The sequence below is a fragment of the Megascapheus bottae genome, chromosome 21 (genome assembly GCF_031878675.1).
Source record: "Megascapheus bottae isolate mThoBot1 chromosome 21, mThoBot2.hap1, whole genome shotgun sequence".
NCBI lineage: Eukaryota > Metazoa > Chordata > Mammalia > Rodentia > Geomyidae > Megascapheus > Megascapheus bottae.
In genome coordinates, this window is record NC_143529.1 from 38255720 (window position 1) to 38274688 (window position 18969).

Consider the following 18969-nt stretch of genomic DNA (forward strand, 5'->3'; position numbering starts at 1 on the left):
AAAATGTTCTGGCCTGCCAGGCACCGCAAGGACTGTAAGGTTGAGACCTTCCATTAGAGGGAGCCCTTTATCCATAATAAATACAGAGAAGTCAGCCTCCAAGATTTTGCTGCCAGCAATGAGTTTGCTCTCCTGAAGGAGGAGAAATGCTTTCTGAGATTCCTGCCCTGCTGTGGAATTGCACTTCAAACAGTCCTTTTCATGCACACAGTCATTGTCCTGGGGTTGTACCCTGGGTGTACCTTGGGTGTGAGCTGCAAGTCAGAGGTGATGTGTACTACAATTAGATAAACAAGTCTCTGGTTTTCTGAAGACATCCATAAACAGCAGAATTAAGTTTAACTTACCGGCCAAACATTTTAGTTTGATATTTTTAAGATAAATAAAAATGTCGGGTGCAGTGGCTCATGCCTGTAATCCTAACTACTCAGGAGTCTGAGATCTGGGGATCATGGTTCAAAGTCAGCCTGGGCACTAAAGACCAATTAACCACTAGAAAAAAATGGAAGTGGTGCTGTGGCTCTAGGGGTAAGATGGTAGCCCTGAGCTGAAGAGCTCAAGGATGATGCCCAGGCCCAGGGATAGGGCAGTAGCCATAAGCTGCAGAGCTCAGGGACAGTGCCTAGGCCCAGAGTTCAAAAAAAAGAAGGAAAGAAAGGAAAGAAAGAAAGGTAGATAAATAGACAGACAGACAGATAGATAGATATACAGTCAAAATCACAGTGCTTTTTGCCCCCATTCTAGTCCTGTTCTCCTAAGATAAACCACTGCATGAGTGTGTTGACATGTTAATAAGCAAGCTGCCTTCTTCAGGAAACATGTATCTGAGACTCTTGTTTAAGCGCATTTATTTATCTATTTATCTATCTATCTATTTGTTTATTTATTGTCAGTCCTGGGGACTGAACTCAGGGCCTGAGCACTGTCCTTGGGCTTTCCTCAAGGCTAGTGCTCTACAACTTGAGCCACAGCATCACTTCCAGCTTTTTTATGTATGTGGTACCTGGGAATCAAACCCAGTTCTTTGTTCATGCTAGGCAGGCACTCTACCACTAGGTCAAACTCCAGCTCAAGTATATGTATTTTAATTAAAGAGTTACATTTCATTATTTATTATTTCCTTCATTGGTGAACATTTCATTCCTTGAGCCATTTATTACAACAGGGCTTCCCTGGGCTCCAGCAAATACTGTCACAACATTATTGTAGAAGTATCCTACTTAAGTTATTTTGGCGCGCAGGCGCCATGGCTACTCAGGAGGCTGAGATCTGAGGATCGCGGTTCAAAGCCAGCCCAGGCACTAAAGTCCATGAGACTCTTATCTCCAATTAACCACTAGAAAACAGAAAATGGCACTGTGCCTCAAGTAGTAGGTAGGGCAGTGGCCTTGAGCTCAGGGACAGTGCCCAGGCTCAGAGGTCAAGCCCAATGATTGATTAAAAAAAGGTTCAGCATTCCTGGCCATCAAGGATATGCAAATGGGGCTGGGAGTTTGACCAGTAGAGTGCTTGCCTAGCATGCACAAAAACCTGGGTTCTATTCCTTGGTACCACATACATAGAAAAAAGCTAGAAGTAGGGCTATGGCTCAAGTGGTAGAGCTCTAGCCTTGAGAAGGCCCAAGAAGAGTGCTCAGGCCCTGAGTTCAAGCCCCAAGACTGGCCAAAAAAAAAGGATATGCAAATGACATAGGCTTCCATATCACCCAGTCACCATGGCAGTCATCAGCAAATGCTGGTGAGGATACAGAATGGGAGCTTTTATATTCTGTTGGTGGGAAAGATGAAGATTTGTATAGAAGTGCTTCAAAAAAAAGTAAAAATAGAATTTACATACAATCTTGCTATACCACTCTTGGATGTATAGCTGAAGGAATGTAACTCAGCATACAATAGAGACCCTATACCCATGTTTACTGTAGCACTATTTACAATAGCTTAACTATAGAATCAGTATAGGTGCCCAGCAGCTGATGAATGAGTTAGAAAGGAAGACATGCACACAGAAAATATTATTGAGCTATAAACAAGAATGAATTTTGGTTGTTGGTGGTGGTTGGTGGTGATCGTGGGGCTTGAACTCTGGGCCTGGGCACTGTCCCTGAGCTCTTCAGCTCAAGGCTACTGCCCTGCCCCTGGAGCCACAGCACCACTTCCACAGAATGAAGGAAAATAGATGGAACTGGATATATTATCATGTTAAGTGAAATAAGTCATACTCAAAGGCAAACATCACATATTTTCTCTTAGACCTAAAAAAAAAAGGATTGTCAAGGATTGTCATGAATGTAAGAATAGGACTTGGGTGGTAGGCCCAGTGCAAGAGCAAAATGGATGATGGATCAGTGAAAATAGAATACAAGACCCAGTAGAAGTGTAGAGCAGAGCAGGAGTAATAGAGGGGTGGAGGGGTATTGCAATCCAAGTGTATTCTGTGCATACATGGAAATGTTTGGTTGTTTTACAGTGAAACCCCTTTCAGCAGTTACTTTGCGTTAATACAAGGAGGAGCAGAGCCCAGGGCTGGTGTTTCAGGCCTATATTCCTAGTGGCCCAGGAGGCTGAGGTAGGATTGTGGTTCAAGGCTGTCCTAGGCAGAAAAGTCTGTAAGTCTCCTTAACTGATAGCTGGGTGCCTGTCATCCTAGCTACTGCGGAAAGCCTCCGATAGGTGCCTTGGTATACAAACCAACATCCAGTTAGGAAGCAAGGCCTTATCTTGAAAATAACCAGTGCCAGAAAGGATCAGAGTTGTGGCTCAGTGGTAAAATGCATGTTTAACAAACACGGGCCCTGAGTTTAAATCTCAGTACTAAGGGTCGAAGGAGGGAGGGAGAGGAGGAGGAATTGAACATGGATAAGTGGAATTGGCTCCCTGCCTGGCTGGAGCCAAGGTTTTCTGGAACCACCAAACCATCTCTGACATGTGTGCTGCACACAGTGTCAGGAAGCTTTGCCAAAGGCAAAATCAGAAATGAGGTCACCAGCTGTTTCTTCCACAGCTGTTCATTTCATTCACATTTTCCTGTCATAAAGATGTTTGAAGTAGAGCTTAGGATTTAAAAAATACTCCGTTTGTAGTCACAGTTTTCCTTTTCTTCCAATAATACTGTGTTGTTACATTCCTTGATGAGGCTTGGAAAAAGTGAGACCCTCTAGCAAAGAATCTACTTTCTGTTTCATAGATTTTTTTTTTAAAAAAACCCTGTTTACGTTTTAATTCCTTTGGGTGTGAATTTTAATAATGTTCCTTGGTTGATTTCTTTCTTAATGCGGACTTTAGGGGGATGTTTTTAGCTTTCATGTGTAAAAAACTTTTTAACAAATGAGTGATATTTACTATAATAATTATCATTCATTTGGAAATGAGTCTGCTTTGTGGTTTGTGATGCATCTATCTGATCCACATGGATGCTCGGAAATGGTGCTATGCATCTCTTTCATTAGAATTGATTATAGGTGTGAGCCACTGTGCCCAGCTGAGAACATTGTTTTTTGTTTTTTGCGCCAGTCCTGGGCTTTATCTCAGGCGTGAGCACTCTTCTTGGGCCTTCGGAAGGCTAGAACTCTACCACTTGAGCCATAGCCCTACTTCTGGCTTTTTTCTATGTATGTGGTACCAAGGAATAGAACCCAGGTCTTTGTGCATGCTAGGCAAGCACTCCACAGGTCAAACTCCCAGCCCCAAATACTCTTGTTTTATGCAAACAATGAAGATGCTTGTGAGAAGGTAGGTGAGTTGTCTGTAGACAAGTTCACAATAGCTATATTTACCTGCAAAGTCACGTGAGTGCTCACATTTTTGATTTGAGAGAATTTTTGTATAAAAATGTGGTTGGTTGTAGTCTCACAAACGCTTCCAAGTTGAATGCATCAATATCTGTTTGTTATGACTATGGAGTGAATTTAAAAGATCTAGGTTCAGTCATCTGTGGCCTGACAGGTTAATGCCAGTTGAATCACCAAGGGCAGTGGACCTTGGTGTTCAGACCATACTGCACTGTGCTGAATGTCTGAGCCATCGTCAGTCAGCTGATGGAACTAGAATGAGTGGAGCTTAAGCAAACTATGAAGAATCATGAGCTCAGTAGGAGAAGCACAGAGACAGCTCTAGTGCCGTCAGTACATATGGAAGGGGGTTGGCCCCAAGAACCCTGGAACAGGTGCCAGGAAGGGACCGGGGTGTGTGCTCACAGACTGGATTCCTTCTCTCTGGTGGGTAAGAGGGCTCATGAAGGGTTGTTTGCTCTATTCTAGAGGTGAGGCCTGTCTGGCTCTTGGACTGTGAATGCTTGTGGTAATCATTTCATGTGGCCCACAAATAATATTATAAATATCCAAATGGTCCTTGGTAGAAAAAAAGTTCCTCACTCTTGCATGAAAATTGAGGAATAGGCAAGTGGCACTCACTTTAGCATTGGCAGCCCTGAGTTCTTGGGTTCAAGGTGTTTACAGGGTGGGATTATAAACCTAGAGGCTTAATGTTCCAGTCTTTGAAGTCCAGAATTTTTTTTTTTGCCAGTCCTTGAACCCAGGGCCAGAGCACTACTTTCTCAAGGCTAGCATTCTGCCATTGAGCTCCAGCACCAGCTCCAGCTTTTCTGGGTATGTGGTGCCAAACTCGGCTTTATGTTTGCTAGGCAAGCACTTTACCACTAAACCACACTCCAGGCCCATAAATCCAGAATTTTTCTGGATTGGAATGAAGAGGTCATGTTTTCATCAGCTTTTTCACTCGCAGCTGTGGCTGTACCACTTGAGCCTCACCTCCAGTTCTAGGCTTTTATTAGTTTAATTGGAGATTCAAGTCTTGAGAATTTCTCTGCCTGGGATTTTTATCTGAACTATGATCCCCTCTTCAGATCTCAGTTTCCTGTGCCATGAGTGTCAGCTTAAAAGGCAGACTCTTCTACTTCTAGGTGCTCAGATCAAAGAAAGCTCTGGGCTTTCAAACCAGACACTTAGCGATATAGTGAGATACAGTCCATCAGTAGAGGATTCATGTTCCAAATTCTCAAGGCTGTCTTGAGTCTGAGGTTTATTGCTCTGGGTTTGTGTACCAGCAGTGCACCAGCTATCTGTTAGTGTTTAGCTCCGGAACATCAGATGTCAGGACCCCCAGCTCTTAAGTCCTGTCTTCTCCCAGGAACTCTTCTGAGCCAAGGCTTTCAGTTACTAGCTTTGATGGTCTTCTCAGCAATCCAGTTTCTTCTCCCAGCCTGTTTGGATCTTTTCAGCCAGCTTCTTGCTGTTATTGCTGCTGTTGCTGCTAGAGTCGGGGGTGCAGAGGTGGGAAGGATTTGGGCAAAGGCCCCAGGCACTCCTGTTTGTGTGGCCATTCTGTCTGTGATTAAAAACCACGAACAGGCAAGAAAAGACCATTGTAACACAGGGCTGGGGCTGTGACTAGTCTTTCAGAATAATAGGAAAGAGTGGCAAACCACCTGCTTTTGTATACAGAAGGCGACTGTGATGCTTATAATATGGAATCTTCTGCTGTTGCTTGTGGTGGACAGAATACATAGCCTCTTTGGTGTCCCAGCCCTTCTGCCTCCATCACCAGGAGATCACTAAGATTGAATCCCTGTAGAAGTTAATGCCAACTTAGTGTTGCAGTTTAATAGCAGACAGCTCCTGCCAATGTTGCGCCTTAGCAGTGGGCAGTGCTTGTCAGTGTTTTATCTCCATTACCAGCTGCCGCAGCTATCTCAGAAATATAATGAATGAAATGAGTGTGAAGACCGTTACTCTGATAAGTATTTTGCGTAAAAGCCACTGCTCTGTCTGTCTTGAGATGTGTTCTTATATCTGTGTCTTTTGTCCTGTTTTCTTGTATGGCTTAGAACATACCGCAGTTCTGGATTGGCTGCCCTGTTTTTGATTGGTCAGGTGCAGCAGCACTTCTGTTGTTGTCATGAGATGTTAAGGAAACTAGAAGGGATGATGTCTGTGGAGGGAGAGGACAATGTCTCTTGTGTATCTTGTTCTGCTTTTTCTGCCGCTATGCTATCCGAGCCCCTGTGGTATAACTTAGTCTACCATTTCAAACAGTCTGTAATCCCACCAATTATAGCTGTATGGCTTCCACCAACTACCAGCCTTACACAAGGATTAATCAAAAGCCCCTCGTTATCCCAGTCACAGGTGTTTGCTGAGACACTGGCAGGTTCTCTTCATCTTGTCCTAAGTGGGAGTAGCTACAGAGTGGCAGGGTCACTAAGAGCACACAGGGGCTTGTCCTTCTAGGAGAGACTTGGCAGTGCTCCTTCAAGTTGCAAACTGAAGTGGTTGTGACTGGAGCAAGGTTGTGACTGCAGCCAGAGTAGTTTCTGAGTACAGTGATTCTGAGTGTTGAAAACTGCCAAAGAAGGGGCTGCTTGGCGGCTTACAGTTCATAGTAGCCAAGCATAAGAGAAGGGTCTGACAGCTAGCCATTTAAAGCACCTAATAGCTTATTTATTTGGTGTTATTGGGATTTTTTTGGGGGGGTGGGGATAAAGTATCTTTTTGCCTGAGATAGCATGGACTGCATGAGATCTTTTTTTTTTCATATATTTTTTATTGTAATTAATAGAAGGGTTACATGATATTTGCCAGATAGATGGTGCATTAATTCCCATACATTGATACCCTTTCACATGTCTTGGTTCCCATTTCCCTCCCCCCCACTCCCACCCCTCATCTTGTTTTCCCCCGTTCCCTATCCAATTTCAAATAACCAAACACAAATATATCTGATATATCAGGTAACAAAGTGAGATACTGTAACAATATGAGATAACCAAGGGACAGCAAAAGAGATGAGAGATAACATAGTGCCTTAAGAACAACAATCATTCATTAGCTGGCTTATGTTTCTATATCCTAGAGATCCTTTCATTCAGTGTCCTACTATATGGCCTTTGAGATCTTCTTATGTTTTCCATGTAGCTGGGATTAGCACAACACCTAACTTCTTTTGTTGCAGTGTGTGTGCGTGGTGGGGGAGGGGAGAGTTTTGCCAACTTGTTTGCCTGGGACGAATGGCTTTCTGTAAGACATTCATTTTTTATGTGATTAATAGGGAAATAGAATGTATGGTAGGATTAAAAGTTCCATTCCCTATGCCATAAAGTATTTCTTCAATGTAGTTTTATTATTTATGCTGCCACATGCAGAAAGGGCCACCATTTCTGTTTAGAAGTTTATACCAGGGGCCGGGAGTTTGGCCCAGTGGTTAAAGTGCTTGCCTAGCATGCATGAAGACCTGGGTTCGATTCCTCGGTACCACATATAGAAAAAAAAAAAAAAAAGTTTATACCAGTGAGGGACCCTTTAAATGTTGGTATCTACCTGTCTCTTAAACAAGAAACTATTACTGAATCAAAACCACCAGTTGGCACACTTGCTCTTAAAAATAATAGCTCATTTTATCTTGTGTGATTGTTGTTCTTAATGTACTATATTACTTGTCTTCTCTTGGTTGCCCTTTGGTTAATCTCATATTGTTACTGTATCTGACTTTGTTACCTGGCATATTGTACATATGTTTTTATTTATTTGAAATAGGAAAGGGAAGGGGGAAAATAAGATGATTGGGAGGGGGTTGGGGGAAGGAAATGGGGACAAAAACATGAGAAGGGGCATCAATGTGTGAGAAGTAATGCACCTACTACCTGGTGAATGTAACTGTAACCCCTCTATACATTACAATATAAAAAAATGGCTCATGGGGCTGGGAATTTGGCCTAGTGATGGAGTGTTTGCCTAGCATGCACAAAGACCTCTGTTTGATTCCTAAGTACTATATACATAGAAAAAACCTGGAAGTGGTGCAGTGGTTCAAGTGGTAAAGCCCGAGCCTTGAGGAAAGCCCAAGGACAGTGCTCAGGCCCTGAGTTCAAGCCCCAGGACTGGCAATAATAATAATAATAATAATAATGGCTCATAAAAAACTTGTATTGAAATCCATTATGACTAAAAACTTGAACTAAACTATGGCTGGAGAAGCATTTTCTTCAGGCAGAGGGGAAGAAAAAGGGAAGGGGAGAGGAACGAAAGAGAAGAAAGGAAAGAAGAGAGGAGGAAAGGGGAGAGGATAGAGGGAGTGAGAAGAAGTAGTAACAGCTATGTCAAGCAGCCTACATCACAGGGTATCAGTGGATCAGAGGTTGTGAGTCCCAAGTAGCAGAGGGTCTCAGCTGGCAGTGGAGACAGGTGGTAAGGCACAGGCAGCATGGAGGGCTAGAGAAAGTCCATGATGTTTAGGAGCAAGCAAGACCGTGGATCATTCACACCTTACTCTGCAGGTTCCAGCTAGAGCAAAAAGAAATGACTTTGACCCTGGAAATGAACAGCCAGCCATCCTCTTTATGTGACAATGACAGCTGGCCACTTAAGTAAGTCAACCAAAAATTTAGCTGTTAGTTAAAAAAAAAGATGACATACAAACATACGTATTTTTTACATTTAATAGAAATAACATGAATAAAGCTATCTGTCTCTCGCAATGACATTCACATAGGACAAATGAATAGCAGAAAATCATCAGATGTTTTTACATGTACATGGAAATTTCCAAAAGAAAATGAAGATCCCAAGTTAGGGCTTAATTCCTGCATACTAAGTCAGACAGAAAGGCAGCTCTGGACAAGTACAAGGTATGGGGACAAAAAGAAAACAGATACAATTTTGAATGAGGTCTGTCTATTCAGGTTTCTCTCAACCCTGGCTCCCCATCTCTCGTGATGAGAATTTGTCTTTTCTTCTGATAAAGAAAACCCTTTCCTTGTGGGAAGTGTTGTATCTCCTAATTTTAGAGAAAAAGAGGAAGGTCGGAGGCCCTGTTAGGGTTGTATTTTAGGGTAGCATATTGCCATCTCAAGGGTCATGTGTGTGGTACTTGATTGTCCTGTGGTATTTTACTAAATAGGTGTTCCGATGTAGGATACTACCCTGGAGTGACCCCAGACTGGGTGGTTAACTTCATCCTAGCCAGCCCCTTACTTCAACCTGTGAGCTCACCCTCAGCCCAGTTGCTGTAGTGAGCACTGTGTGTCACTAGAAATGCCCTGTGGTAGCAGTTCCTACTGTGTTATACTGCTCACTGAGACGGCTTGGTGGTTATGACCTAATTGTCAAATTGCAGACATAGACATAGACATAGAACACACATTTACGAAAGGCTTTGATGTAACTTGCTGAAACCATTTCAAAGAAACCGTTTGGCATTCTGTGATGGAGTTGGAACACTGACCCAGCCACATCCTTCCTGATGCATACCTACCCGAGAACCCAGTCCCTGGGGACTGGGACACAGGTAGCCCCACATGAAAAAAATCCAAATTTCCATTCATAGCGGGCTAGATGAGAAAATTGTGGTACTTTGCTCTTGTAATGAATCAGTGTCCACAATGCAGCAAGCAAAATCCATACAGCACAGCTGGTAGCATTGGCAAAGGAGGCAGGCTCTGATTCACTAGGTCAAACAGCGGACCTACTGCAGACAGAAAAGACTCCCAGCACATGGAAGGCTCGTGGTGGGAGTCAGGAGGGGCACATGGAGGGTTCTGGGGTGCTGGCAGTACTTTCCTGACTCAGGTGATTGCTATTCGTGTCTATGCAATTCATTAAACTCCATAGTGTATGTCTTAAGTACTTCTTATTTGGGCATTACATTGTGTTCAGGGGTATTTTACTTGCCAAGGGATCTCACTTGGCCTGAATTAGCAATGAACTTACTAAGATGTTTGGTCATAGAGTGTTTCTGCATGAATATGACTCATGATATTACATAGAAACCAGTTCCCAGGGCATGGAAGAGTATGTTTAATTTTATTTATTATCTGCCTTCTATCTCATCTCTTCTCCCATGTATCAGCCAAGCTTTTGTTTATTAGATTTTTAAAGAGGATGACTCACCAGCTTATGCAGCAGCCGAGCAGGCAGCTCTGGCCAGCCACCAGGTTGCAGTAAGCAGTTGCCTGTTGGGCTGTGTCCAGATTCCCAGAGCCTCTGGCAATATGTAAGGGCCAAATATTCAGAACATTATTATTATTATTACTATTTTATTTTGTTGGTCCTGGGTCTTGAAATCTGGGCCAGGGCTCAAGGCTATGTTCTCCACTTTCAGCCTTTTGTGGTTAATTGAAGATGAGTCTCACGGACTCATCTTGCCTGGGCTGACTTTGACCTCAGTCTTCCGAACAGCTAAGATTGCAGGTGTGAGCCACTAGTGCCTGGGTTAAGAACATTATTTTTAACTAGGAATTTCTTCTCTTGAACTTGAAAGAAATGATTTCTAGGGTTGACAGTTTTTATTTATAGGGTTTAATAAGCAAATGCAGAATGTGCATACTATAAGAGTGATACATAATATTAGGTCTCAGAAGTAAGTCACTGCATCTGGAAAATGCTGGGAGCATTTTTAAGAGAGGAGGAAGGAATGTGACTACGTGTGTGTGGTGTGTGTGTGTGCATGATACATGATGGTATGTGTGAAGTGGTCTGACAGATGCCAGAATTCTTTGCCAGGGGCCTTCCTTCCAGAAAGCAGCTGAGTAAATAGTCTGCAGCCTACAGAAGGGGGAGGAGAAAATGGGGGGGCGGGCAGAAGGGTGGGCTTGCCTCTATTGGAACACATGGGTTTTCACCTCACTCAGTCTGTGTGGCCCATAGAAACCGCCCCATAGCCATGGGGTCAGGCAACAGTGTTATATGTGATTCTATGTAGTTCACAGCCTGTAGTTTCTTTTTCTTTTTTCCAGTTATGGGCTTGAACTCTGGGCCTGGGTGCTGTCCCTGAGCTCTTCTATTTCTTTTTTTTTTTTTTTTTTTTGTGCCAGTCCCAGGGCTTGAACTCAGGACCACAGCACCATTTCTTTCTGACTTTTTCTATGCATGTGGTACTGAGGAATCAACCCAGTCTTTATGGATGTAAGTACTCTACCACTAGGCCAAACTCCTGGCCCAGCTTCTGGGCTTTCTACTTAGGACTGCAAATCCTTCTATAAGGAAAGGAATTCATTTCATAGTTGTGGCTGTATTTTTTTAAAGGCAAATGGAAAAGACAATGTGTCACTAAGAAAGGTTAAAATAGGGCCAGGAGTGTGGCCTAGTGGTAGAGTGCTTGCCTAGTATGCACAAAGACCCGGGTTCAATTCCTTGGTACCACATACACAGAAAAAGCTGGAAGTGGTACTGAGGCTTAACTGGTAGAGCTCTAGCCTTGAGAAAGCCCAAGGACAGTGCTCAGGCCTTGAGTTCAAGCCCCAGGATTGGAGGAAGAAAAAAAAGGTTTAAAAAAAACTTTTTGGCAGAATGGGGGTTTGAATTCAAGACCTTGTGACAACTAGAGAAGTGCTTTTATACTCTGAGCCATGGCTCCATCCCTTTTTTTGCTTTATTTTTTCAAATAGGATCTGGCCTTTACATTGGCCAGCGTTGGACCACAATTCCCTTATCGCCTCTTAAGTAGGAATGTAGTCAGGTGTGCATCACTGTGCCTGAGATAGGGTCTCAGTTAATCTTCTCCAATCATTGTCCTTCTGTCTTCACCTCCTGTGTAGCTGGGATTGTAGGAAAGTTCCTGCCGTACAGGTAAATTGCCCTGTATGTGCATGCGTGCACGTGCGCACACACCAATGCTGGGTCTTGAACTCAAGGCCTGAATGCTGTCCCTGAGCTGCTTTGCTCAAGGCTAGCGCTTTACCACTTGAGCCACAGCTCCACTTCTACCTTTTTTTTGAGAAGTGTCTTCAAGATAAGTCTCAGGGATTTCCCAGCCCAATGTGGCTTTGAACTGTGATCCTCAGATCTTAGCTTCATGAGTAGCTATGATTATAGGTATGAGCCACAAGCATTTGGCTGATAAATTGCTTTTAATAAAACAACATCCACCTAAAGCTGGACATAATAGTTTGCTAGGTTGGATTGACAGTATCAGTGAACTGTTTTCAGTGGGCCCCAGAGTACTCCAGGCTCTTCTGTAGTGTTTATGTCTGTGCCATGTTTCCTTCCTTCTGGAAATCCATTTACCACAGTAGGTGACGTCTGTTGAAGGGCATGAGGCACTGAGCTGATTGTCAGCCCGCTGAGTCTTTCTCACCTTCAGGATAAATATTTCCATTTTACTGGGAGGAACTGAAGTGCAGAGGTCAAGTTTCAGGCTCCCCAGGAGGGTGTGTCGCAGAGGGCCAGGGCTGGCGCCAAGCTCCCGTGTTACAGGACTCGCACTGCTTGTTCTGTGCCCACAAGTCCACAGCCTGCCATGCCCACTTAGGTGCTATTTTATATAATTTGAGACTTTCAGCAGTTTTACACTCTGCTTCTAAAATGTAGTCTATCATATAATGAATTCCTGTGTGGCCAGTGTGGTGGTAGGTTCTCACATTTTACTGGATGTATTAAGTCTTTAAAACAAGGTTGTGTTTATCCAGGGAGTTGCTGCTGGTTTTGTAGGAGCTGTGTATGAATCAGTCTGTCATCGGGCAGGGCTTTCTACCATGTTGTCAATGGCTGCTTGGCCACCTCGGTCTGATTGTTCATTGAAGACAGAGCATGATACTTGCCAGACTTGCAGTGGTTTTCAGCAGTGTGTTCCAGTGTCTTTTAGAATAAGTCTCTCTGGTACCATAATCCTGCCCAAACGTGTCTTACTTTAATGCCCTAAAGTTAAAAACTTTTAGCCTAGCTAACATTCCACATTCTGCTGATTATGTGATACAGAAGTGAGAAGGAATTCGACTAGCCACCCGAACTATGAAGGAGTGTGGCCAGGTTACCTTCACATCAGTGTCCAGCGTTCCCTCCTCATCTCTGCCTCTTACTTGACCACACTGAGTTATGCCCACGTAGCCCTGCGATGCGTGAGCATGAGGCCAGGGCCCAGTGGCTGCTAGGTAGTGGCTGTGGATAGCTTCACCTGGACTTCACATTTTTCCTAGGAAGCTGGGCTTGGTGCCTCACTCCTGTCATCCTAGCTACTCAGGAGGCTGAGATCTGAGGATCACAGTTCAAAGCCAGCCCAGGCATCAAAGTCCCTGAGACTCTTATCATCTCCAGTTAACCACTAGAAAACTGGAAGGGGTGCTGTGGCTCAAGGGGTAGGGTGGTAGCCTTGAGCTGAAGAGCTTAGGGACAGCACCCAGGCCCAGTGTTTAAGCCCCATGACCAACAAAAAAAGAAAGAAAACCTAGAAATTATTTAATTTGTATATGATGAAAACAATATGTTTTCTCCCCTGGGAAGTGGTTTATTATTGTATTGAATTTCTTCTAATTGTTTAACATTTTATTTTAAAGGCTCTTGACTCTTACTGGCAGCAGGCATTTTATTTTGAGGTAACTGTAGATTCCTCTGCATTTGGAAGAAGCGCTAGAGATATACTCTATAGTTTATCCTCCCTGCCGCTGGGGTCTCATTGTACAAAAGTGTGGTTTGCTATCAGAACAACCATGTTGACCTGGTACAGTTAAGATCTGTTTTGTTCCAGGTGCTGGTGACTCTCAGCCTACTCAAGAGGCTGAGATCTACGGTTCAAAGATCTGAGATCTGTGGTTCAGAGCCAGCCCAGGCAGGAAAGGCCATGAAAATCTTTATCTCCAGTTAACTACCTAAAAACTGAAAGTGGACCTGTGGTTCAAAGTGGTAAAGTGCTAACCTTGAGCGAGAACATAATGTTCTCCTTGAGAGTCCAAGACCTGAATTCAAGAACCATGACCATTAAAAAAAAAAAAAAATCGGGCCGGGGGTTTGGCCTAGTGGTAGAGTGCTTGCCTAGCATGCACAAAGACCCGGGTTCAATTCCTCAGTACCACATGCATAGAAAAAAGCCGGAAGTGGTGCTGAGGCTCAAGTGGTAGAGCTCCAGCCTTGAGAAAGTCCAAGGACAGTGCTCAGGCCCTGAGCTCAAGCCCAGAACTGGCAAAAAAAAAAAAAAAAAGAAAACAAGTCTATGTAATGGACTTGGTAACGTCCTCCTCCTTTTTTCCTCCTCTGAGCCCTGGCCACCGCCATTCTGTTCTCTAGTGTTTTCAGACATGTTATAGAAAAGGAAGCCTCCAGCATGTGACTTTCAAGACCACACTTCTGCTTAGTAGAAGTTTCTAAGGCTTGTCTAGACTGTTGTGGGTCCCAACAGTTCAGACATTTTTATTGCTGGCTACTTTTCTATGGGGTAGATGTACACAGTTTATTTAACCCATTAAGACATCTGACTACTTTAAAATAGTGTTTATACACATTTGTGTATAGAATTTTCTTGTTGTTGTTGCCAGCCCTGGGGCTTGAACTCAAGGACTGGGTCCTGTCCTTGAGCTTTCTCAGGGTTCTACCACTTGAACCACAGCACCAGTTCCAGCTTTTACTATGTATGTGATACTAAGGAATCAAACCTAGGGTTCTGTGCATGCTTAGGCAAGCGCTCTGCCACAGCACCACTCCTGGCTTTTCTATGTATGTGGTACCAAGTGGTAGTGCTAGGCAAGCACTACCACTAGGCTAAACTTCCAGCCCCCAGCCAAGGATTTTTGTGTGATTATAACTTTGCATTTCTCTGAGCCAATATCTAAGAGCAAAACTGATGGATTGTATGCTTATTTGCCCATTTCCCATCACTGTAACAAAGTTCCTGAGAATAATTCTGAAAAGAGAGAAAGATTTGTCTTGGGATCATGGCAGATGTTTTAGTCCATTGTTAGCTGGCTCATTGCTATGAGCAAAGCCTATGGGGAGGCAGAGCATTATGTGGAAATGGTGGGTGGAGCAGAGTGGCTCACTTCAAGGTGGCTGGGAAGCAGAGAGACAGAAGAAGGTCCAAAGACAAAAATGTACCCTTATAGGCACCTCTCAGAGACCTCTTCCACGCCAGCCAACCACCTAACAGTCCGTTCAGCTGTGAATTCATCTGTAGTATAACCCACTGATGAAGTCAGAGCCTTCACAATCCAGCCACCTCTCAGCATCTAACACATGAGCTTCACAACACGGGGAAGTGCTCACTTAGTTTATTATTTTTTTACTTTTTTGTGGGTCATGGGCCTTGAACTCCACCTGGGCACTGTCCCTGAGCTCTTCAACTCAAGGCTGTACTGCCCTACCCCTGGGCCTGGGCATTGTCCCTGAACTCTTCAACTCAAGGCTGAACTGCCCTACCCCTGGGCCTGGGCACTATCCCTGAGCTCTTCAAGACAAGACTGTACTATCCTACCCCTGGGCCTGGGCACCTTCCCTGAGCTCTTCAACTCAGGCTATACTGCCCTACTTTTGAGCCAAGCCCTACTTCCTATTTCCTAGAGGTTAATTGGAGATAAGAGTCTCAGGTCCTCAGGTCATTTTGTGCCCAGGCTGGCTTTGAATCCTAGCTACTCAGCCTCATGAGTAGCTAGGATTACAGGCGTGAACCACCACACCTGGCTTTTTTTTTTTTTCCTTAAAAATTGCCTTTCAACCCCAGTAGCAATTGCAAGTGAACTAAAACAAGGTTTTCCACCAGAAGTTGATGTCATCATTTTTTTATTTGAGGCGTAATGATGGCTATATAGTAATATGTAGTGATTTGTATTGCACTTTCCTCGTAGCTAAAGTTTTTATTTTTTTTTATCATATTTGAAGTGCTTGGTGATCATCTGCATATTTTCCTAATGAAATGGCTGTGTTTATTGTGTTTTCTTTTTGCTGTTGTACTTTCAAAGTTTGTATTATATAGGTATTGTGTGTGTGTGTGTGTATCCACAAACCAACATTAGATGTTGATAGTTTATTATTTCTTTTTACAAGAAATAATGCTTATGGTGTTCTAAGAACTCTTTAGTCATAGCTCCCTTTATCCTTAGTTTTTTGTTTGTTTGTTTGTTTTTCAAAAGTGTTCAGAGCCGGGCATGGTGGTGCATACTTATAATCCTAGCTACTCAGGAGGCTGAGGTCTAAGGATTGTTGTTGAAAGCCAGCCCTGGCACTTAAGTCCGTGAGACTGTTATCTCCAATTAACCACTAGAAACCAAAGTGGTGCTATGGCTCAGGGATAGGGCAGTAGCCTTGAGCTGAAGAGCTCAGGGACAGCACCCAGGCCCAGAGTTCAAGCCCCATGACCACCGAACAAGAAGAGCTTTCATAGTTTAAAATCTTTGAGTTGTTATTTGTATCCATAATCCATTTGGAGTTTATTTAAAGTGTAAAAGTAGGCCAAGATTCATTCTTTTCTCTTACGTACTAGTAGTTCCACTGCAATTTCTTCTTTTGCTTTCTTTCAAAGATCTATTTGAAGTATTTATAATCACTAATTCTAGATGGTATAGGTAGCTATATAAAAGGGCTTGAAACTGGGTAGACTGAGTTCACTCTTATTTTTATTAAGCTTAGTTTGGTTCTTTTGTCTTTTGTATAAATTTTAGAATAATTTTATCTATTCAGAAAATTTGGCTGGAGGAGTTGCTTTAAACTTGTTTGTCTGGGACGAATTGACATCTTGACTACCTTGAGTGTTCCTGTCCATGAACATAATATATCTTTCTGTATGGGTTATCTCCTTGGATTCCTTTCATCTGCATTGTGAACCCTTTCATATACAAGTTCTGTACACGTTCTGTTTGATTTTTACTTGATTATGCTCTTATATTGAAACACAGTTGATGTTCATGTTCGTTTTATTACATGCTGAAGTCTTACTGAACTCATTCACTCAGGCTTGCATGATTTAGTTTTGCTTTTTATTCCTAGTCTCATTTGCTACTTAACTTTTTCTGTGTAACTTCATTATGCTATGGCTTTCTTTTATACTTACACAAGTTGGTAATTGGTAGAGCTAGGATCCTGATAGATAAGTTACTAGTTCATTTCATTTTCAGCAACATGTACTTAGGAAAGCTTATAGAGCCCACAACAGATCTAGACCCAGTAGTCTTACTCCCCCCAAGAACTGGCAGTATGAAGGCAGTTTTAGAAGCAATCCAGGCAGTTATATTGAGTTGGTTCGTTGCAGCTCATCCTGTGAGGAGCAGCAAGGCACCAGAACCACTCTAGACTCCAGTATGGGAAATCCAGGGATTTCTGAAAGACTATCAGTTTTTCAGGGAAGGTCTCCTAAGCTAATTTGCTTATTGATTCTTACCAATCTACATCTAAGTCTGGACTTCGGAGATGTCTGTAAAAAAAGTTCATATGAGGGCTGGGAGTTTGGCCTAGTGGTTAAAGTGCTTGCCTAGCATGCATGAAGACCCAGGTTCCATTCCTTGGTACCACATACATAGAAAAAAGCCGGAAGTGGTGCTGAGGCTCAAGTGGTAGAGCTCTAGCCTTGAGAAAGTCCAAGGACAGTGCTCAGGCCCTGAGCTCAAGCCCAGGACTGGCAAAAAAAAAAAAAAAAAAAGTTCATATGAAGAGACCTGTGGGGGGGGGGGAATGGTGGGCATGTGCACAGGCACATGCACCAGTTTGAGACTTGAACCCAGGGCCTCATGCTCTCTCTTTGGTTTGTCACTCATGGCTGGTGCTCTACCATTTGTGCCATGCCCTCAGTTCCATAAGAAGAAAATTGTAAAGAATGACGGCTAAAAAAGTCAAGAACTCTTGCCACTGGATGAAATAATTGTTTCTCTAATTTCTGTGGCTCACTTCATGTCCCCACTCTGTCAGGAACAGCTGCTGAGTCCCCACCCCCAGCCTCTCCCACCCCAAAGCCACACCTGAGATGGGCCAACAGTCCAGCCTACACAGTGACCCTCAACCTATGGGGCCATGGCCAGGGCTTCTGTTCAGCCTGTCTCTCCAAGCCAAGTCCCCTGTTGTCAGTTGCTTTCCTCCTCCTTGTTAGTGAGAGGAGACAGGGACACAGGCACAGGACTAGCCTCTCTCACTTGTGTGCTCCCCTGGCCTCTAGCACCTCCTACCTCACCCTTAAAGGTGGTGTTGCTCTCTTCATGTCACTAGCCAGCCCTGTTCCCATCCCATGCCTCTGACCAGCCTGCGGAGGAACTCTTAGCAAGCCTGCCATGCCTTAGAATTGAGGAAGCTTCTCTCTCTTCTTGGTTTTCCCAACTGCAGGAGAAATCACTTGTCTTTGAGTCTGCCTGGAAGAAGGAGAAGGACATTGTTTCTAAGGAGATAGAGAAGCTGCGCATGTCTATCCAGACTCTATGCAAAAGTGCCCTTCCCCTGGGCAAGATCATGGACTATATCCAGGAGGACGTGGATGCCATGCAGAACGAGCTGCAGCTGTGGCACAGTGAGAACAAGCAGCATGCTGAGGCCTTGCAGAAGGAGCAGAGGTGGGGGACAGGACCTGGAGAAGACCATTGGGGCAGGGGCGGGATTGCAGATGGAGTAAAGGGGGAGCACTGCAGATGGAACAGAGGTGGGGGAGGAGTCACTGCAGATGGCATGGAGGTGGGGGAATGACACTGCAGATGGAGCAGAAGTGGGGATGGGGGCACTGCAGATAAATTGGAGGTGGGGGAGGGGCACGGCAGATGGAGCAGAGATGGGGGTGCGGGCACTGCAGATAGAGCGAAGGTGGGGGAGAGGCACTGCAAATGGAATGGAGGTGGGGCACTGTAGATAGAGCAGAAGTTAGGGCAGGAGTGACAGTGACACTGCTGAGGAACAGAGGTAGAAGTGTGTGGGGCAGACATTAGGGGCTATAGTCTGTCCTGAGACTGTCTCTCAGCCTTCCTTTCTTTCTTTTTTTTTTTTTCCCCAGTCCTGGGCTTGAGCTCAGGGCCTGAGCACTGTCCTTGGTCTTTCTCAAGGCTAGAGCTCTACCACTTGAGCCTCAGCACCACTTCTGGCTTTTTTCTATGTATGTGGTACCGAGGAATCGAACCCGGATCTTCGTGCATGATAGGCAAGCACTCTACCACTAGGCCAAACTCCCAGCCCCCAGCCTTCCTTTCTTAATCTCCTCCCTCAAGGAGAACTGGTATTTTTTCAGTCAGCACAGCCAAGATTTCTTTATAGCAACTAGAAAAGACAGGAGTTTTTGTTCATAGTCAAAATCA

General features: G+C 44.0%; 1 protein-coding gene across 12 annotated transcripts in view; it reads left to right on the forward strand.

The window, feature by feature from the left end:
* The window catches only part of Ift54 (intraflagellar transport 54), a 56184-nt gene that overhangs the window by 35155 nt on the left and 2060 nt on the right, over positions 1 to 18969 (forward strand). For all 12 annotated transcript variants that reach the window (XM_090355151.1, XM_090355149.1, XM_090355150.1 and 9 more), the window contains one exon: positions 18017 to 18240. In XM_090355151.1, coding sequence (XP_090211277.1) covers positions 18017 to 18240 — 224 coding nt within the window. The remainder of the gene's footprint in view (positions 1 to 18016; positions 18241 to 18969) is intronic.